Below are 21,674 nucleotides of genomic sequence, written 5' to 3'. Positions count from 1 at the left end.
GCGGGCAGGCGGGGCCCCGCCCCTCCCCGCTGAGCGCCAGAGCGCGGGGTTCGAGTCCCGCCGGGAGCGCCTCCCGGGGAGCGGGGGGTAGCTGCGGTGAGGAAAGGTGCAGGGCCGTGAAACACCGGCAGCTTCGCCGCTTTTTCCCTTATTTTCTGTATTCTCGCGGAGGGGCCCCGGGAGGGAAGGCTGGGGGCCAGCCTGCACTGCAGCATTGATCCCGGGTTGCAGGGGCAGGGAGAGGCCACCATCCATGAGATAGGGAAAGGGGCTGGAGTGTAGTTGCCTGCACAAAGCCCCGCGGATGTGTTAATTTTTCCAAAATAAGGGCTAAAAGACCCTAGATGCAACACAACGAAAAGGAAAACCCAACATAACCAATTAAAGTGTAGTTTATTGTTTGTTTTACCATAGCACCTTTAGGATTTTTGAAGTGTTAAACATGCACACACACACAATTGCAGAACTCCCAAAAAACAATTAACTTAGAAAACCTTCATGAGAAATACTGCCCAATGACCACATCGCACATAAATAGCATACAAAAGAGATAAAAATAAAAACAATGTAAATTTTTGCCCCCAGAAGAATCATTTACTGGAAAGAAAAGGGCAGTAGAGCACACATGAGTTTTAGGGACTCAACACACTGAACACCCGATTTTCCAGAAGGTGCAGGCAAGTTTGATGAAGAAGTTGAGTATCCATAGCTGCTCTTTAATTGGCTTACGACCAAGTCAGTATTTCATGCACACCCTGAACTTGTGTGGCATTCACACCAAGACCCCAGCTGAAGTGCCACTGAGGTTAAACCACAATCTTTCCTTTGAATTCAGATGGTTTTGGCTCAGTCCTGGGGATATTCAGGATCAGGAAATCAGGGTGAGAGGAGTAAAGCAACATTAGCATCACGCTCAGGAAAAAAGGTGAGGATCAGGGAATATATAAGAATGAAGTGTAAAAAAAAAAAAAATCATTATTTCTGGTATAAAACTGTTTATGAATGCTGTGGTGGTTCAGGAGATAATCTCTTGTACGTGTAGAGCCCAGGCACTTAAGTTATTTTCAGCTGCACACTTCTGGTGGATAGACCCTCTCTCACCATCCAATGTATCAATAGTTAAAAAAACAAACAAACAAACAAACAAAAATCCCACACACAAACAAAAAAACCCCACATGATCTCCCCAACACAAAAACAGAATGAAAAAGGAAGCATGAAAAGGAAAAGAGCTCTTAATAAACATTAACATGCTAAACAAACTACTGAAAGGTTTTAACAGATGAAACCATCAGGACCTTCCAGGATGAAAAGGACCTTTTCCATCATATGCAAAACTATCTGGTTTTGGGGCACAGTTTATGGTGTAACACAGACCTCCAGCATCAATCCGGTATTGCTGATAGCCCACACTTAGGACATATGCCACCATCATTTTATCATCTCATGCTGCAAGGAAAAGAGGAAAACATCTCCTGACAGTGACCCTGAAATGCCAACCTATTTTCTAAATAATATATGGCTTTGAAATAGGGCTCCTTTTGTGCTTAAAACCAGAGGTGCAAGGAGAGCATTGTCCTCATGGAGAAGAACGAGAGCGGCTGGGAGAGCCCAGCAAGGCACTTTCTCCAAAAACGTTAGCATAGGAAGACTTGAGGAACTGCACATAGTTTTGCATGCTGCGGTTGGTGCTCTCCGACTGCTCCAACCGATCCTTTAAATCCTGTAGGCGGCTTTCATAGCGGCGCTCTGCCTACATAAAGAAGCACAAAACACAGGCTGAAAGACAGTAGCATTCATTCTACTCACACTAAACTTAAACTGTTCCCCAAAAGTGCTGAAGACAGCAAGAATTAGCACAGCAGTAGATCACATTACCATAGATGGTGCTATGATATTTATAATTTGTTCTGCTCATTACCAACTCTATTCAGCAACCCGTTGATAAAAACAAGAGACAAAGCAGCTAATCAGTTTGGCTTTTGAAACTGATTAGCTATAGTTATGGGGAATTAAACACATTCTTTTCTGAAAAGCAACTTGAACTGATCCATGTGCCAATCCAATTCCAAGTAAAACTCAAGTAACAAACAGGGTAAACAGGACATCATGAAAGATTCCGAAATCATTTCCTCTAGAAGAGAAATTGCATCTCTCTCAGATAACCAAGCACAGTAAATGAAGTTGAAATCTGCCCATGGTATCTGGTGCAAATCTCATTTGAAGAAAGGTCTGATTCTTTTCGTACACGTACATGTAAGATTAGAGCAAGTTCATTCAGATCATTGCTATAAGTAACAAGCAAATGAGAGTCCACATTCCTGAATTAGTGACGTAACAGACATGTCATATCACACATCTGTCATGGACAGATAAAACAACATGTCACATTCAGACATGGCTCTGCATGATTTTTGCAGCATGTCCATAGGACCTTGGTTTATGGACTCCAGTTGCTGCCAGGACACCACCAGCACACCAAGAGTATCCCTTGCAAGTCACTCACATCGTCTTTGCTCCGACGCAATTGGTTCAGCTCTGTTTTATTCCTACTCAGCTGGGTCTCCAAATCCAACATCTTGGACTGGGCTGCCCTCTCTCTAGACGTTGCTCGTTCTCGAGTTTGTTCCACCTACGTGTAACAACAGAACAACCATATTAAAGGGTTGTCTATGGAAGAATGATTTTTCCCTATCCTATTGCCCACAAAAGCCCTATCAAGTTTAATTGGACACATTCTCATACATAAGCAGCAGCTCAGTCTTTGTGTTTTCCTCTCTTCTGTTGTAAACTGGAGCACAGGGTTCAGTTTTTCAATGGTTTAAGTGCTGACAAACAGTACCAGCACATTTTATTATTTGTATTTCACTGAACATGATGATTTTCATGAATTTGGTCATAGGCTGAGGAGGTATTTCCAGCATTCTCGCTGTTCCCCTTTTACAGCCTAGGTAGTTTGGGGAAAATTCACAAACACAAGAAAATACTTACTTGTCTTTTGGCATCCTCAATGGCCATCTCCAACTGACGTGCCAAGGAGCTACATTCACGGGTCTTCTCCTCTAACCGCAGCTGACACTGGTGGATCGACTCCTCACGTTTTGCTATGACCTGAAGGAATTCTATATTCTGGGCACTCGTTGTCTCTAGTTTTCTAGGTTAAGACAATAAGGGAAGGAAACCTATTCATTTTAAATGGAGTGTGTTTCAGTCTGCCTTTTTGTCAGGTCCTGACTAGTCTGGGAATAGATTCTATTCCCCCTTGAAAGGTGAGCGCCCCAAGAAACACTTCTCCATTTCTCACATCAAAATCTCAAAGATTGAAGGACATACAGAGTACCCACATACCTGCATTTTCCCAGACAATGTCACTAAAAGGAATTCAGAAACACGGGTCAAAATACTGTAATATGTAGGTAACCTCAAAATTGTCAGGCTAGATTGGGCAAGGAGCTGGTTTATCTGCTATGTAAGCCATCATCCTTTCTAACAACATTCATAACAGGTGCTGCAAAAACATATAACTCTCTCTCCAGTGGAATGCTACTAGAGATCCTTGTGGGATAAACAAATGCACAGAACCCTGGAGGCACATGGGGAACTGGAACAAGACTGAAGCTGTTTCAATCCCCTGAAAAAACCATGAGAAGAGGATGGAAATGGAAGGTTAAGAGAGCAAGAAAGCCTAATATTTCTAACCTTTCTAGCTCCTCCACCTTCAAGGTGAGCTGCTTTTTCTCCTCCTGGGCAGACTGATACCTCTCTCTTGTCATCTCCATTTTGTCCCCCTGGAGCTCAATCTAAAAATTACAGTAAGTAATTACTTTACAGAGTAGTCTCTACACACACACAACCAACCACCTAAAACATGTGCAGCTCTCCAGAAGGAAACATGCTCAATTCATAATTTCTGGAGAGCCCCAGAAAAGGAACAGTGGATAGAAAAGCAAAGCACTAAAACATCTATTTTGTTGGTGGTTCCAGTTAATGTTTGGAAAGGTATGAAGAAATTCTTCCGTATTGCAAATGAAAAGCCAGGTCTGTAAACGCTTGCATGCAGAGCAGCCACCTGTAAGCACAGCAAAGCACACACATTAAAAAGCAGCCACATACATGACAGCAGCCCACAAAGGCATTAGAGTCTGAAATACCAGGAAGGTTTATAATTCCAAGCCAATCAGAGTAAAGCAGTCAGACTGCAAGATCATTTGCTGCATCTTGAGGCATGGTTGTAGAAGTCATGCCTGTCTGTAATTGCCCTGCAATACCTATGCAGTCCTGGGGACAAAAAACAGAGACTGGGAAAACAACCTGAAATTAAGTGAGAAATTGGGTGAGAAAACAAGGTTGAGACAGCACTATCAGCAGACAACCACAGGAGGGAAAGCTGACAAGATAATGGAAGTAACAGAAGCAAGTGTTGGCATTAGCAAGTGTTGTCACTGCTGCTATTCAAGTCCCAATAAGGTTCTGCACTGAGGGACGAGAAACTTTTCAAACAGTAAGGAATGCTACCAGCTACACCGCTAACTTCTTGCACAAAGACATAGCACACACCTTTATTTTGCAGTGCACGTTTAATCTTTTCAAAAAGAGACGAAAACAGAGACGCAGTTTGAACCTTCCTGTGATTAGAAATTCATCTTGGTCTCAGACTTGCGGATTGCAGTGCTGCAGGTACTTTCTGCCAGTCCCTTACCCGCTGACGAAGATCTGCAATCATGACAGACAGGTCCACGTTCTTCTTCTCATAACTCTGAAGCTGGTCCTGACATTCTGCTAGCTGTGTCTCTGTGATCTTTAGTATCTCGGGCAGCTTTTCCAGTTCAGCAAGCTGGCTCTGGAACTGCTTACGCGCCTACAGTCAAAGAAGAGAACATGAGGAACTTTCAAATGTTCATAAGATCAAGACTAAAAAATTTCTCAACTTCAGTGAAGCTTTGTTAGTCTGCAACCGTGATGAGACTGTGCGGATATTTGGCCAGTGTTGGAGTTCAAAGCCTCAGGTCTTCTCCTACTCCAAAAGGCTTTCTCTTAGGATTTGGCATTCCCTACGGATGGAGAGAGAATGAGTATCTTGGAACCTGGGCTTCAATTTTACTAGAAGTACAAGCTCTTTTTTGAGGACAGCTGTTCCACATCAGACAATGGTGTAACCTGCATAGTCCGCTGTTCTAAACCACTATTTCTGCAGCAAAGGACACACTAAGCAATTTAAACACCTGAAGAACACCATATAGTAAAAAAGAAGCTGCTAAATATTCAATAAATTTTGCAGAAGGAACAAGTCCTGAGAAAAACTATTGGAAAAGGCAAACTCAGATAAGCCTTTTATTTCCTATTCATAGCCATTTTTCACTACATTCAGAACATTAAGATCCATGAATGTTTACAATATATCAGTCTTTAGAGGAATAGTTACCAGTTCAATCTCCTTGTTCATTTCATCCTTTAGTGTCTTGTTCTCTTTATCACACTTCTCCAGTTTTGCTGCCACATCATCTGCTTCTATTCGGGTCTTCAACACCTGGACATTCAAAAAAAACCCCACATACTTTATCTGCTATATGTAGTTTTCAACAAATGTGCAATGCTTTGGAGTAACTAAAACTGCTCAAGGATCAGCAACAAGTTTCCTGCCACACTAACCACCACTCCAGAACTATATTTGGAAGTTCACTTTCTGCTTCTGCCACCTGGACAATTTGGGCTTTCCACCAAATGTTCTCCCCTTTTGCCTTGTCTTCCTACTACCACAATATGCAAAACGCTCCCCCCCAAAAAGCAGCCAAGGAACAGTACTTGGCACACTAAAAGTCAGAAGAAAGCATCTCACTATTCCCCTTTACTTTTTGAAAAGGAGCAGGGAAAAGTGAAGTAATTAAAACCAGTCTTTTGTTTTCCATTAATCAAGATCTCTGCTGTGGGAGTCAGTTCTTCCTAATGACCAAGTTATCAGCACATAGTGAGGAAGGCAAGACTTCCACACTTTGGCATACAGCACATGGCAGTCTGGATGCTGCCATTTGAGTAAAAATCAGGCTAATAAAGACAAAAGGACCAAAGCCATATGAAACTGCAACATCCTCCAAGAGCAAACAAAGGGTTAAGGCACTACAGAATAAGCCACAACAGTGAAGGGAGAAAACATGTTTGTGCAAGGGCTGAAGGTTTTGATAAGATGCCTACCTGTGACTTGTAGGTTTCAATCAACCCTTCGTAGTTCCTAACAGAGCTCTTGAGCTGCTGCACTTCCATCTGCGCTTGGTTCAGCTTTTCCTCCATTGGGACCACACTAGCCTAAAAAAGAAAACATCTTCCATTGAGCACTTGGAAGTAAATGCCACGCTAGCTGTCTAACATTGTCTAGACTAAGAAAAAAATACTTTTGTCAGTGTAAGTTGGTAAAACTTTCCAGACTTCAGTGGATTACCAAATTTACATCAGCAGGGCACAAAGGTTTGGGATGGATGTGCAGTCTTTCCACTTGCCTGAATGAGCTGTGCTACTTGGATTAGGGCCACTCCTTATTTGGATCAATGCCTAGCTTTCCAAGAAGAAAATAATGTAGGTCACCTACAAGATCACAGTGGTAAGAGCTGACAGGAGAAAAATACCAGCCATTTTTTTTTATTCTGGAGATTACCATTCTCTCTGCATGAGCTACTGTTGTTTGTTCTCTGGCCAGCAGCATGAAGATGTAAGGACAAGATGTAAGATCCCAGCTGGAAGAAACAGTATTTGGATTGGAGATACTCCTAGCCAAAACGTGGAAGAAACCCAGTCATCTCAGAATGTTCACTTTCTTTCTTTTATGTCTCTTTCCGGCATACTTGCCCTGTCATACTCAGGTTATGGTAAAACTGGTTTGAAAATAAATGGCAGCAATGGGTGCAGTTTAATTCTGTCCTCAGAGGTCAAGCAACTTGTTATAATTTCTCCTTTTTTTTCCCTAGCATTTCAGCTTCAAACCCCTAGAATAATTGACCTTTAGCCTTTCATTCTCCATTTTGAAAGAAGTGGTCTCTGTAGTCTGTCGATGCAATTTATCCACCAAAGCTTCTCTGTCCTCCCTCATCTTGTCCTCCAGGGTTGTCTGCTGTTCCAGCAAGTCTGCAACACGGCTGCCATACAGAAAGAAAATTAATCCTTAAGTGACAAGAAAGAATAAGACTCCTAACCCTTGAAAATTAGCTTCAGAAACATGGCTTTTCCCTATCTTTTCATCTTCCTTCTCCAGTCACATATGCACACTTATCTGTTACACTGTTCTACCACCTCAATCTTCTTAACCTGCTGGAAATTAACTTGAGTTGTCCCCCTGGAGCCCAGATACATTGCCTCCAAGATACACAGGATAGAGGTACCTCTCTCTTGTCTCGTACCTACCTATATTCTCCTGCAGCAACAGTGGTACTGCAGTGATACCAACATATTTATTTACCTTCACAAAAAAATTGGCACAAACTATACTGCCTATCTCTTCTAATCCCTTCCATTCAAGCATCTCAAACAGACCTCAAAAGAGAGATAACCTTAATTCTTTCAAAGCATTACAAAATGGCAAAGGAACAGAGCTTTAAGGGTCAGCAAACCCTTAAAAAGCCTGCCTTTGCTGTGGCAAGTCAGCAGCAGAAGCCACATCTCTCTCTAAATTCTGCTCTAGCCCTTAAGCAGTGCTGGTTTTGCTTGGATATTTACAGGCAATCCAATTAAATTATTCAATTTAATGAAATTATTCAATTAAATTATCCTTGAACTTAGAACTCATCCCCATTCATGCTTGTTTCTCCACACTAATTTTATTTTAACCTGTTCAGTGTAACCATTTCCAGTTCAAGGTCACTCTTGTCCTTTACTACTTTGTTGTAGCGACTCCTCCAGGATTCCAGAGTAGACAGTGCCTCAGCAACATAACTGTCCTATCAAACAAAAGAAATACATGAGGAAAAGAGCAAGGGTGAAAAAAAGGTCACTGGACATGGGATATGCAGACAATATGCAGAGATGCTGATATGGGTAAGCATGATGCACGCAGAGACTTCACTAAGACTTTTAACATATTGAGGACAAGTATTTATTTTTATTCTTCCTGATCCTTCAGAGAGGTGTTCTCCAACACTACTGTCAGCCAACAGACATAACAGCAGTGAAAGAAGCATCCTCTTTGAAGGCAGATGAACTATCATAAATACAAAGCATGGCTAAGATTCTACTAGTGGCTCTGGTGCCTGGAATTCTAAAAACAGTGGAGAAAAAAGAAACCAATCAAGTAGCGTGAAACCCATGTTCTCTTCTGATTTTAGTCCTAACTTTTCTACTTTTTCCTGATATCCTTCAGTTGTTTTTCAACAGGAAATTCCAGTACAACTCTAAGTCTTTGTACTTTTCTGCTCTGTGACTAGTTTCTCAATTAGCAGCCAACTCTATTCAGAATTTTCAGCCAAAACCACGATGCTTTATTTTATCAGCTTTTGTCAACCCTCAGATGGTTCTAAAGAACCAGGCAAAAAAACAGATCTGCTAGTTTAGTATGTTCTAAATTATTTTATGTCCTAAGTTAAGGACATGCAGTGAATATAGTGACAGCTGAGAAAACTGGATTTGTCCTAAACTTAGCATAAATGGGCCAAAGCATCAAGACAGAAATAAATCTCATTAGTTGAAAGCAGAGACTCTCCCCAGGGCTGCTACCAGAAGTGAAAGATTTAGATGCATGATCTGAAATGAGGTCTCTCTTCCTGTATTATCAGGTACCTTTTCTGCTAGCTGGACAGCTAATTGCTCTGCATACTCTTCACTTCGCTCTGCCCGCTCTTTCTGTGCATGGATGGCTTTCTTCAGGGCCTCTTTATCACGGTCTGCCTTCTGCCTTAGTTCTTTCAATTGTTGCATGATATGTTCCACCTCTGCCTTATGCTGAGCTTCACTGCGCTCCAAATTCTGCAGCAGGGGGAGAAAACACACCACACAGAATAATGTCCTTATATCTGCATACCCAAAGCAGCAACTAATTTCCTAGAAACAATGGAGAGAGCTAGGATAAACCCCCAACCTCCAGCCTGGGGGTACTTGCAATCACATTTCATCTACACAATCTCGTTGTAATGCTGACAGGCATGTCAGCATGACATGGCTTCCTTTCCTTCCAAGTCTTCCTTTCTTCTTTCATAAGCTGCTCTCTAAAATACTTATTTCCTCTCCTGACCAAGATAAATACTGGTCTACCAGTCTTTTGATCTACCTGAGAACATTCTCTTTATTAATTGAAAGGCTCACATATAATAATGTTGCTTTATGCAGCTATATAGCTTAACAGAATTAAAGCTCTTCTAAACCATCAACATACATATGTTCATCACAACATCAATAGATATGTTAAACATAAGACTTTGAACAAGATAAACCAGGGGAACTTTCGCCTCCTCATTAATACTGTAGAAAGCATGCATGAGTGTGATCAAATACAGGAAATCATGGCACAGCATTTTTCCCAGAAAGCAAATTAAATAATTTACAATCTGTCTTGATGCTTGACTAAATTAAAGCCATCTTTTAAATAATTATGCAATAATTAACTTAGGAAAAAAAAAAAATCTAATTAATGCACATAGACCTTAAGGCTATGATTTTGCCTCATGCATCAAAAGTGAAGAGATTTTCTTCTTCTTACTTCATTTGAAAAGTATGCTGTGTGTTAGTGGCATAAACATCACCAGCCACTATTTCAGTCTACCAGACACAGCAGAAGAATAGTTGGTGAGTGCTACTTCCCCTGTCAGTCAATTCAGTTCATGAGAGTAAATGAAGAGACAATCCCCAGGGACCACTGAAAACATACCCGTATCTGTATAGACAGACGATTGTTCTCAGCTTCTTTGTTTCGCAACTGTGCTTGTAAATGGCCTCTCACAGCCTCCATAGATTTGGAGAGTTCGCATGCTGTCTTTGCCTGGTCCTAAATAAGAAGCAACAAGACGCACACCTTTTTCCTCAACAAGCTAATAGAAGAAACACTTTATAATATGTAGCAGTCTCAGATTTCTTCACTGAACGATCTCCAGCTACCTCCACTTTCCTCAGATGGACCCTCACAGCTGTTCTACTCCAACAAAATGGGGAACAAATGAGTAGCCATTTATTTTACATCACATGTGAATGACTGGCCTGAAAGATTTGTTCTGAGGCATAACACCCTTTATATCTGATCTCTTCCCCTACATTCCCCTTTTACTTCCTGAACAGAGAAACAGACTGGAATTTGACATCAGGAATCAACAGAACCTTAAACAGAAAGGCAATTCAGCCCAAGCAAAGAGAATACTACCTATTCATCCTTGTGAAGGGTGTCTTATTAGCAGAACACAGAATCCACAAGTGTGTGAGAATTGGTAGCTGTCTGTCTAGTTTTATAAGCAAGCCAGTCATCCCTTAAAAAGTAACCGTCTACAAATACAAACCCATATTTTGGACTACTGGAAGGTGGAGCAGGGAGAAGAACACAGAAAAAGGGAACTACCTTTTCTGCCTGTATCTGAATGGTAAGATTGTCCACTTCTTTTTCTTTCTCCTGAAGCCTCATCTGAAGTTGCTGGGAAAACAAACACCACTCAGATGTTAAGTAACAAACACATTTAGGTTGGCAGCTGGAGGGAAAGAGGTGTAACTGCCTCCCTCCTGAGACCCTCTGATCTACAGCGCACTGTCTGGTATCCGCAGCAACAGCATCCTCAGTGCTAGAAAAAAACAGGCTGCATTCTCCTCAAGCAGAAAGCAAAAGGGACGCACATACATTTGTGTAATAGGGCATAGGATACCCGGTCAATAACGAGCATCTGACAGGAATATATACTCCACAGACATAAAAGGGCATTACCTATGTCTCACAGCAAGTTTTGTAACTTGTGGCAATGTAAGAACTTTTTTCTCAGTTTACAGATAAGGGAACGAACAAAAACTGGCACCAGGTCACTCGCTCATTCAGAGACAGAAGCAGACACAGAAAGCTTACCCTCTTCATGCTTTTCTATCTCTAAGGATAACATGATAAACATACATAAACAGTAAGATGATTTCCAAACTGAAGAATTCTATACTGACCATCCTGACCATCAGGCGTATTTTGGCAGTAGATATTTGTTCTCTCCCACCCTCAGAGTTTTCTTTTTAAAGAAACATGTAGTACAATTTTTGCTTTGTACATTCAGTACCATAAGAAAAGGTAAGCAGAATCATTTGTGCTTAAACATAAGAACAGGCTTAAGTTCTCCTTCATAGCTGAGACCTGTAAATCCTAATGGTGCTTTTATATGTAGGTCTCAGTTGTGCTATCCCCATTCTAAGCTCCCGTATTTCAAAGGCTATGAAAATCTATCCACTTTGAAATGTAGGTTATTAACCAGAGGAGCAATGTAGTGGCTCTGATTACCACAAAAGCCAAAGTATCTTTTATTGGTCTAAAAGGCAGTAGTGTAAGACTTGACAGCTGAATACAAGACAAAGAAGAGCTTGTCATTTTAGATCTCTCTGCTTTATCATTTAAAAAAAAAAGGGGGAAAAAAAAAAAGAGAGATTGTGGTTTGCTTACTGCTTTCTCTGCATCTGAGTCAGCCAGCCTTTTCAGCAGTGCTCCTTGCCGCTCCAGTATCTTCTGAACATCCTTCTACAAAAGAAATATGTGAGAAAAATTGTTAACTAAAAAGTCAATTTTATACAGATTCTTTAAATGGAGCTGGGCAAATCAACCATTTCCTCACAGTTGCAGCAGCAGTTCTCAGAAGATACCCAGAAGCATCAAATTTGCTAAATATTTCACATATCAACCCATCTCAGAAAGCTTTCCCACTTCTCAGTCAAAGATTATAATAAAAAGCATGATGGCAATTTAAGATCTTTCTGAACTCTCCTGCTACTCAGGGAAAGTCCTGTGGAAGAACTCAGTCCTTTTATTCAGTCTCACTGGTGGCTGAAAGAACTGTTACCATCAGCCTGCTTTTGTTCAAATGGAATATAAACTACAAGAGGAATAGCAATTTCATTTCTCTATTGCTCTTACAAGCAGTATAGAATTGTTCTGTACAAGCAGTACAGAACCGTTTACAATTTCTCTGTTATTGCTCTTACAGCCTACAAAAATAAAGCTCTGAACATCCTTAGGCTCCCATTAGCTAAGGCCTTGTCTAGTCCTCAGACTTCAGCCAACGCAACTGTAGCAGTAACGTTTCAGACTAGCATGATCAGCAGATACAGCTGTATCCAGATGAGAAAATGCTGGCAACACAGTAGTGCCCATCTATACCTTTTAATAGAGTCAAAGACTTAGATGCTCTAACATCCTCACAGCAGAAAAGTCAGTCTTACTGTGTGACGTAGACAGGGATAAAAAAAAACCTAACCACTCTTTATGACACTGGGTCAACAGAAGGGTTGGAAAAAAAAAAAAAAAGAGCAGTTAAAAGCTCTCAAACTCCACTTCAGTCCGCAAGACAACATAGCCTCCTGTGTTCAAGCACACAGCACTGCTCACCTCCCGGTTTTGCTGCTCTCTGAGAAGTTCTCGTAGTGTCCGGTTGGTTTCTTCAAAGGTACTCAATTTCTGGAGCAGAAGCTCTTTTTGTCTTGTCAGTGTGTTAATGTCTGAGCTGCTCATGTGTTTCTCCTAGAGGAAAAACAAAACAACAACAACAAAAAATGAGAGGAATTGTTCACCTGGAGTTAATGTATGAAGCTGATACAAGCATAAGCAGTGAAATAGTCAGCACCACGTGTGCAGAAGGTGACTGGATGCTGCAAGTAAATACCCCACTTCCAAACAAAACTAGCAAACGTCTTAAGCATATTAAAAACCTCCACTTTTCCATATAACTTTCTGGATCAGCAACTGTAATATTACATTTGTAAGACAACCATATAACAGGCCAATATAGCAAAGGCAAGAACAAAAAAGGCAACACCTACAATGTTGAGTCTCCCAATTGTATTTTTCAGGGCATGGATCTGCCTGGCTGCTGCTGCTCCATCCCTTTCTGCCTCACTCAGCTTGGACATCAAACACTCCTTCTCATGCTGCAAGTACTTTTTCTGTAGCCTGTAATGAGAATTAAGCCATCAGAGAAACATGAAGCTTTGACAGCTGTACCAATCACTACTGATATACAGTTGATTGGGTTAAAACTCACATAAACCCTCAAATCAGAGGATAAAAGCTCTAAACAAACACTACTTAAGATTTACCCTCTTCCAAGTGTGGAAGTTCTTCTGACAGCAGCAAGTAGAAACCAGAAGCTTGCTAGGATCACAGCTATGAAACAGGAATTTAGGGGGGACAAATTGGGCTTATACAAAAGCCTGCACACACTTTAAACCCAAAACACAATGCTGTGCTTTTCCTGGTCACTTAAGCCACACCAGAAATAAGACTCCAAATGGCTGAACATGAAATAGGAAAGCACATCAAGATATACTGCTCAAAGTTTTTAGCCAGGGCTATTAATCTCAGAAGCATTCACAAAGTTTTCTGAAAAAGGAATACCCAGTACTAACTTCCAAGTGATCTTAAGGAAAAAATAAAACTAACTCTCTTAAAACACTAGTGTCCCCCTGGAGACACAAACTTCCCTAATTCTTTAGATACAAAGCAGATACAAAAACATTAGACTTGGAGACCTTCAGGTCACTAAGAAAAAAAAAAAATGATTCAGTCCTCTCAGGGGCTGTCACTCCTCTCTCAGTGTGATTTTCACAAAGGCCAAAAATTCTCCTCTAGTTTTCAGCTCCATGTTTATTCATTTGTTGCTCTACCAGTATCATCCCAATTCAAACAGTGTCTCTTAACCTTCAAGATATTAACTGCAGAGCTAGGATGACCCTCCAGTAGGCCACACAAGCCAATCGCTCTCAGGTTCCTCTCAGTATTTTTTCCGTTCCAATAATCATTCTAGAGCCCTTCTCTGCAGCTATTGCCATCTGAAGTCCCCCTTCTAAAAGGTGATGAAAAACCCAAGAACATCAGTTCTTCAGCAGCACTGCAACCCAGGGTACAAACTACAGCCTCAAGTAATGTTAGCAATAAAGGAGGTAGGTGCCCTGTAAACACCACTACTTGCAGTAACTACAGACAACTGGAGCTTTCTTACACAGTCAGATCTTTCTCTTCCTTTATGCGCTCAATATTGCGCCTGAGCAGTGTATTCTCATGTTCTGTTTCTACCAGCTCTTGTGTGACCTCATTCAGTTCTTCTTTCTGCTCCTCAAGGAGACGCTTTGTCATTTGCTGCTGTTCCTCCTTTTTCTGAAGCTTGGCCTGATGAAGATATTTAAATAGAACTTAAGACAAACCAGGTGCTTTTAAAGTGATTTTTTTTTTTGCCTAGATACTTCCAGGCTGTTCCTGCACACGAAGGGCATAACTCACTTATTGCCTGGAAATACCTCCCATCCCATGAACACTGGGAGACACAAGTGTCCTGGCTCTAAGTCAAACACCAAAAATTGTCATCAACCACGAGACATGTGACAGACCTCAAACATGGCAAGAAAGGAGCTCTGGTAGCAGTCCACATGCTGGAGATGCCTCCCATTGCTCCACTTGCTTTGTGAGATCCAGGGAACTGGGTGAAATCAACCTAAATAGTCCCTGGCATTTTTGTTTCCATCTACCCATTTTGGATTTCCCAGGACATTCTGTGACAGCTCAGTGTCACTGCTAGTAGTGTGGTTGGAGTTGTGTACAGACTACTCAAGAACTGAACGGGGCTCAGAAGTTGACTACTGCTCCTCATGAATGACATGTGCATCCCATGTGGCAGTTAAGAGCACTACAAACAGTTGAAGATATGCAATAAGAGAGAACGTAGAGGGGGGTTGAACTACTGTACTGGACTTGTTTCTTTTTGCAGCAAAAAAAAGAAGGTCACTGGCAATTCCCTGGCTTATACAGAATTAAAGCTAACAAAATTAATGTGATCTTACACCATGGATTTAAGTGACACCATCAAACATTTAGATTAACTTATTAATTAACTTATTGAAAGTATCAAAATGGATTTTTGTTTTACAATCATGCAAGTAATTCCATTAAATTTTGTAGTATAAATAAAATGGAAAACACTTAACAGAAGAATCTACTTGACTCAAATCCTATTCTTATTCACTGATTTGAACTTCATGTAGTTTTGAGTAAAATAATTAGACGACAAGATTTGCTACCCTCAGTGTTAACTCAAAGTTAAAAATGCAGTTTTCCCCCACAATAATGCATCTTATGAAATCTGGAAACATCTCCTACCCACTTTTTAAATTATGTCAAGTATGTAAGAGACTATTTATCTGGAAAACACAACATCACTGGGTTGCACCTTTTGAAACGGAGTCAGAAGAAATAATCTTGTTGAGTAAGTGGGTTCTTTGACAATAAAACATCACCATACTGTAGTTTTCACCTTCTGGAAGGACCAGTTTTCAGATTTGGGGCTTGGGAAAAGACATTATTTGGAAACTGAAGCACAGCAATACCTTATTAAATGGATAATATTTTAAAATGTTTCATAGTAGGGCTTAGTAAATTTCTCCCTAGGATAGTTCAGCTCTTCTAAACAACTCAGACTGGTTAGCTTGCTTAAAAAAGAAGGAAAAAAAAAAAAAATCAAAGGCCTGGGTAATCTTCCATTGCAACAAGACTTGACTCCAGTCTCCAGTGCCAAACAATCAGCTACAAAGCCTGAGTAAGCAGGTAACTTTACACTATCTCCTCACCTCATTCTTCAGTGTTCCCACCACATTCATCAGGCTATCTAACTTCTTTTCATATTTGTTCATTTTGCAGTAAACTGCATCCTCCTCATCTGTAGAGAGGTCACTCAAGCGCAATACTGACAGCATTTTTTCTGAATCTGGAGGTGTAATTTCTAGGCGGTGAGTTGGTCCCTAGTAGAAAAGCAATGAAGAGCATAATTTTTTTAGTATAAAGTTATAACAGTATTCTAACCCTAACTCTGCCACAAACAGAGACCAGGTCACATCACTGCAATAGGGCTAGTAAGGAAAAAAAAAAATTTGTAAACAGCTCTTTCATTTCCATCAGGGAAAGGTCAAGAATGCAGAAAGACTAGAATGGAAAAAGAAGAAAAATTAATGAAAATTCAAATTCTTATCTAGGAAGAGCCAGGAATACAAATGGCAAAACTATCAACCCATGAGAAAGAAAATATTACACAATACTACACAAATGCTCCATGCTTTGGAAGAGACTAAGAACAGCAGCCGCTTGCTGTGCCTCCAGATGAGATTTTGAAGGGGACTAATAAAACTACAATAAACAAATAAATTTGTCTGGCTTCTAGAGGCAGAAAGGCACGATATGGCCATAGGCTGCTAATTAATTTCCAATTTTTCTATATTAAAAGGTGAAAAAGATTTCAAGAAGACACTTAAAATGGATGGTAGGTGATAGTAGCCTTCTTTCAGATCAGCCCAGCTCCCTCACTACACAACTGCTCTCTTCAATCTCAGATAAACTTGAAAGTTTGTTTTAAAGAGAAAAATCAATCATACCTCCCATTTGCAGGTGGACTCCCGGACAGATGTTTTGCCTGGGGGCATCCAGGGGGCCTTAGTTTTCACCCGCACAGCTCGGCACGTGCTTATGGTATCCCCTTTCATTTTCTGTTTGTGCTTTTGCTAAAGAAAGAGAAAATAAAATAAATCACAGACTTTTAAGGAACCATGTATAATTTTTGGTGCTGCAAAACCAAATGAAAGTTTATTAATACAAAAAATCACATAGTGTTTCACATGATACATCAGATAAGACAAGCCAGCAGCCATCAGAGGAGGCTAACACCAGCCAGAAGGAAAGGTTATTGCACATTCAGTTGACAGTATGGCTAGGTGTAGTACATTCTTCTCTATCACATAGCAACTCTGTTATATCACCGGGATACCTGCACTTGTGTTGTGACGAGAGCCTTACCCAGTAGGCCAGGGCTGGGAGTTCGGGGAGGGGGGAAAGGAAGTCTCCTCTGTATGGAGATACACCAAAATATACTGCAATACAACCCATTCACGTGAAGAAGGAACAACCTGGGAGATCCCTTCTCCACTCCAGATTCAACTCACAAAAGAGCAGCTATATCATTTGACAACAGCACCACCAGAGAAAAAAGAACAGTGCAGTGTGATTGGTTATGAAAAGCCCCTGATGTGTTTTCCCTGCTTTGCAGTCAACTAATAAATCCACATTTACTTGTGTTGAACTCGAGGTGCTCTAACTGAAGGAAAGTTAAAGTGTTTTTGCACAGTTCTAACCTTACAGAAAAATCAGATGTTCTAAATATTCCCTACAGGCAATTAACTAATAGGAGTCATTGATCTCACTGTCAGGCCCTAGCCTGTTATGATATTTGCCATTAGCAACAAACACAAAATTAATAGAGTGCTTAGAACAGGATGTTTGCACATAAGGAAGAATGAGATAGCAACTTCCATCACCTCTTGAGAACAACTTTACATAAACATCCAGCTATAAAAGAGGATATGAAATAGCTAGATACTCAACTCCAGTATTGCCTTCTACCTACTGCGGATAAGGCTATGAAGAGATCCTCTTTGCTGCATAGCTCAGAGGACTGAGAAGGTGCTTAATGCCAGAAGACAGTTTGAATCCAGACTCTTTTTTTATCTAAAAATATTTATTTTAATACAATGAAGATGGAATTTGAAACACCTAGATATTACCTTTCCCCAAACCCTTCCTACAGAAATAGTGATGAAGCCAAAGAAAAACCATTGTCAGGACACAAATCCAGGAAACAAAAGAAAAAAAAAATTCCCCCAAACCACATCACATGGGAAGCAACACTCCTCACAATCACACACTTGAACATGAAAAGTAACTATATATTCTATATCATACTTAAATTGTCTTAAACACAGAAGACATGTTACTGAAAATGCACCATTGAATATGAATTCAAGTCTTACAGTTCTAATACAATGGTAAAACAGACCTTGAAGATTTTGTGGTGCTTCTAGGACCGTTCACCTTCCTCTTTGTAGCCCTTAAAAACACCCAGCCACACACTCCTACCTGGCATTTTGCAGGTGTGGTTTTCTGACCCTTTTTAATATGGACATGGACAGGGGTGTTTTCATCCACATGGACGTGCAAAGGGGGAGATGAGGAACGGTTCTTCATGGCTCTTCTCCCACAAACGGGAAAGGGCAATACAATGAAAGGAAACCTGTGAATAAGGAAACTGGAAATAACAACATTTCCCTCTATGCCAGAGACCAACAATGGCCAGCTTTGGTTAAAGTTGGAGGTTTCTTTCAGTAGCATCTGCCATTTTGAATTGCACACTATTTTGCTGTAAAGCTAGGACTAATACAAGTAATTTCTCTGTTTCTGGTATTTTTTGCTTTTAATGTGGTTATTAAAGACCAAATATAGTTGACGGATAGCAGGTGTCTGTAAGAGTCATTGGAGTTCACAGTCTTAGAGCAAGTGAGCAAATCAAAGGTTCCAGTAACTAACACAATCTGATTATGAAGAGAAATTTGAAGTGGCAAGAAGAGAAGCATTAATTTAACAGTTCAGTCAAGACAAATCAACAGGAAGCCATCAGATCCTTCCATCCTAGAACCTGAACCTGGTAAACTCATATATCCTTAATTTTAAGTGTCTTTTTGAAGTTAAACTAATGCTTAAAAGCTTCTGGATCACGGCATTTCTTTAATCTTCAGAAAAAAGCATAACCTTAACCAATACCTAACACAATGTGGAAAAGCCTAGAGACACAAGGTTAAAGTCATCACCTGTGAGCTTGATGCTTTGGTTGAGGTAATGGTATAATGCAATTGCAAATCTTACAAAAATCCACCAGCAGCACTTATCTCATTCTGGCAGAAAGGTTTTTGTCAGCCTAGGTAAAATTACTTACAGTTATTCTAAAGCTTTTAGCTCTTCTTGACAGTGTGCTCTGTGCAGAGACTGAAGTCACTTCATTGTTGATGGATGAGGGACACCTGATACAGAAATAATAAAAGGACCACTAATAGGAAAAGGTGCCAATTTCTGAACATCATCATCCTTTTGATTTAAGGCAACATGCAAGCTCAAACATATCAAATGTATGAACCCAAACAACAAAAGTTGACGTGTCCTGGCTTCCTCTGACAAACATGCGATGAGGGAAGGACCGAGATTATAATTCCTTACATACTGATGACGAAAGTTGGTTTAAACAATGGAAAATGTTTTGTACAATCACACATGATGGGTTTACCCAAAGTTACAAACCTTCAAATTCTAACTGCAATTTTTAACCAGTTTCATAAGGAAAAAAGGTCTGAACAGTTCCAGGGTACCTGTACATCCCCTCCCAAACACCATACCCTCCCTAAATTCTGCCATCATCAACAAATTCTGTAAAACTTGACTGAAATGTTGAGATTCTAGGTTTATATAGTTTTGCACGCTGAAGAGATGTGTCCAAATTAGCACTCATGCCGAAGGAAACCCAGCACCACACAGACTCGTGTTGCAATGTGGTCACTGCCTACCCAGCAGATACATGAGTACTGGTTGGCTAACCAGTAGCACACACAGAACTGGGAGTCAGCTACAGCACGAGCAGCTTCTTGCCTGGTGGTTCTTGGGGGACTGGAAGAAATGAGAGGGAGGGAGGAGGGATCTCCAAAGGACTAATATCTATCGGGGAGTGACAAAGTGGTGGTATATCAGGCTTAGTTAGCTAACCTTATGGTAACACTCCTTCACAATTTGCTATGTAATGACAAGTGTTACAAGTAAAGTGCTGCTTGTGATGCAGTAGAGCAGGATTTTGTACAATACTTCTGCTAGACTAGAATTTAGATCACTTGCTATAGCTCATTGATTAATTTGTTGGCTTACCAAGGTTCATGTAATAACCTACTCTAAATAAAACTAATAATACTGCATCTGTTTTTAAGCAGTATGTGTTTAAGACAAAACACACCTGTATATCATGTCAGATTTATGAACATTACAGAGGGGAAGATGCAGCCGTACTTCCCTTGGTCAGAAACAGGAAGCAACGGTTTTCTGAAGGAAAAGGGTCCCCCAGCTTCTAGCTATGAAGAACTCCAAACACCGCTGGGCGTTTTAATCCTCTCCTTCCCGAGGAGAGCTTAAACTCTCCTCAGGGCTAAACGTGCGCATCAGCTCCAGCACTGACTGAGAACTTCGGCAGAGCTTTTGAATCACCACAGGTGAAACTCAGATGCTGTCACCCAGCTTTCGCCAGCAACAAGGTTTATTCCAGAAGTTTAAGTGACCTCTCCTGCCGTCTCTGGAGGCTTTTCAAAGAATCTCTGGCTACCTCAGGCTGGCAGGGACCTTGTCTGGGGTCAGCCTCCTGTCAGAGCAGGACCAGCTCTGAGGTCAGAGCAGGGCTTTACCCAGGCGGGGCTGGAAAACCCCCAGGGGTGGCACACACACACCCCCCTCCCAGCAGCCCGTCCCCACGCCTGCCCCGACACCCAGCACGCCTTCCGCCCTATATTTGAAGTCGCCTGATAGTTCCCGCTTTCCCTCGCAGCGGGAAGAACCATCCCAAGACAGGAGGTGCTACTAACACGGCGGGGAAGGCGCCGAAGAAATAATTCCCGGGGGCTCCGACATCCCCGCGGCCACACGCCGAGGGGACCCCCGCCCTCCCCGGCCGGGACGGGGACCGCCCCCCTCAGCGGGCCCGGCGCGCCCCTACCCCCTCACCATGAAGGGCCGCGCGAGGTCCGCTGCCGCCTCAGGAGGTCTTCGGCGGCGGCGGGGAGGCGGCGGGAGGCGCTGCCGCTGCCATGGAGACCCCGCAGCCGGGGCGAGGGGGGCGGCGGGAGGCTGCACCAGGGGCAGGAGGCGCCGCCGCACTTCCGGGGCCGCCGCCGCGCCGCCGCCGACCGCGGCTCCCCCATTGGGCGATTCAAACCCTCCTCGTGATCCGGCCCGCCGCCGCCGCCACCGTCTCCGCGTCACAAGGCCCCGCCCCGCAACGGGCTCCGTCGCCATAGTAACGCGAAGCGGCCCGGAGGGGCCGGGCCGGACCGGACCCGGCGCCGCGCTCCCCCGGGCCGCCGGCGGGGAGCCGAGCCCGGCCCCGCTCCCCCGGGCCGCCACCCCCTCCCCAGCAGCCGGGTGACCGAGCGCTGCTGGGTCCCGGCTGCCCCCGGGTGAGGACGGCGGCCCCGGCGGAGCGCGGCCGGAGAGATGTCGCCTCACCGAGCTGGTGACGTCTCGGATCCACATTTCGTGTGTGCTGGGGCACGAGGGTGTGCAAGACTTGTCCTCCATCTAGGGGTCACAGAGACGGGTATTTTAAGTGATCATAAAGGGTTCCTCCAAGATCCTGTCTGCGCATGTTCGGTATCATTTTCTTTAAAGCAGCATTACCTGCTAGAACGGTGTTCTTTTGATACCATGGAACATCAGCTTCAGCACAGAACAGCTTTAACAAACAAATACAGCAAGTCACAGACCAGCAACCCAGCTGTTTTTACTGTAAACGTTTTCTTTCTCCCCTCCCTGTCAGATCATAACTGAATTTGTAACTAGTCTTACATTTGCGAAACAACCAACCAACCTCTATCACAACCTTTGTTGTTATACCCAATAACGGTGCCCCCTCTCCTCGCCCCCC

General features: G+C 42.2%; 1 protein-coding gene across 2 annotated transcripts; it reads right to left on the bottom strand.

Moving 5' to 3' along the window:
- Nucleotides 1–374: 374 nt before the first annotated feature.
- ODF2 (outer dense fiber of sperm tails 2) lies at nt 375–20,967 on the bottom strand. Of its 2 annotated transcripts, XM_069772101.1 has the most exons (21): nt 20,756–20,802; nt 18,939–19,023; nt 18,086–18,239; nt 16,552–16,677; nt 15,754–15,924; nt 14,136–14,302; nt 12,958–13,087; nt 12,527–12,658; nt 11,588–11,662; nt 10,520–10,591; nt 9,842–9,958; nt 8,758–8,943; nt 7,813–7,922; nt 6,989–7,124; nt 6,190–6,300; nt 5,423–5,527; nt 4,700–4,858; nt 3,700–3,800; nt 2,992–3,154; nt 2,507–2,632; nt 375–1,753 (listed from the first exon to the last, which is right to left on the bottom strand). In XM_069772101.1, exons 3-21 carry the CDS (start codon nt 18,191–18,193, stop codon nt 1,580–1,582), a joined length of 2,469 nt encoding a protein of 822 aa, XP_069628202.1. In that variant the 5' UTR covers nt 18,194–18,239; nt 18,939–19,023; nt 20,756–20,802; the 3' UTR covers nt 375–1,579. The 2 variants fall into 2 exon arrangements, with proteins under 2 accessions (XP_069628202.1, XP_069628201.1); XM_069772100.1 differs by lacking the exon at nt 18,086–18,239 and having other exon boundaries at nt 20,756–20,967.
- Nucleotides 20,968–21,674: the final 707 nt, after the last annotated feature.

This window comes from Haliaeetus albicilla, chromosome 26 (genome assembly GCF_947461875.1).
Source record: "Haliaeetus albicilla chromosome 26, bHalAlb1.1, whole genome shotgun sequence".
In the NCBI taxonomy this organism is placed as follows: domain Eukaryota; kingdom Metazoa; phylum Chordata; class Aves; order Accipitriformes; family Accipitridae; genus Haliaeetus; species Haliaeetus albicilla.
Note: the sequence above shows the minus strand (reverse complement) of the source record. Positions and strands in the feature narration are given on the sequence as shown.

Excerpts from the sequence above, each read along its gene's own strand:
- ODF2 (XM_069772100.1), bottom strand. The coding sequence starts at position 20,952 with ATGGGGGAGCCGCGGTCGGCGGCGGCGCGGCGGCGGCCCCGGAAGTGC. Across the intron at positions 19,024-20,755 it reads ACCTCGCGCGGCCCTTCATG|GTGTCCCTCATCCATCAACA; the intron begins GTGAGGGGGTAG and ends TTTCTGTATCAG. Across the intron at positions 15,925-16,551 it reads AGTCCACCTGCAAATGGGAG|GGACCAACTCACCGCCTAGA; the intron begins GTATGATTGATT and ends CTTTTCTACTAG.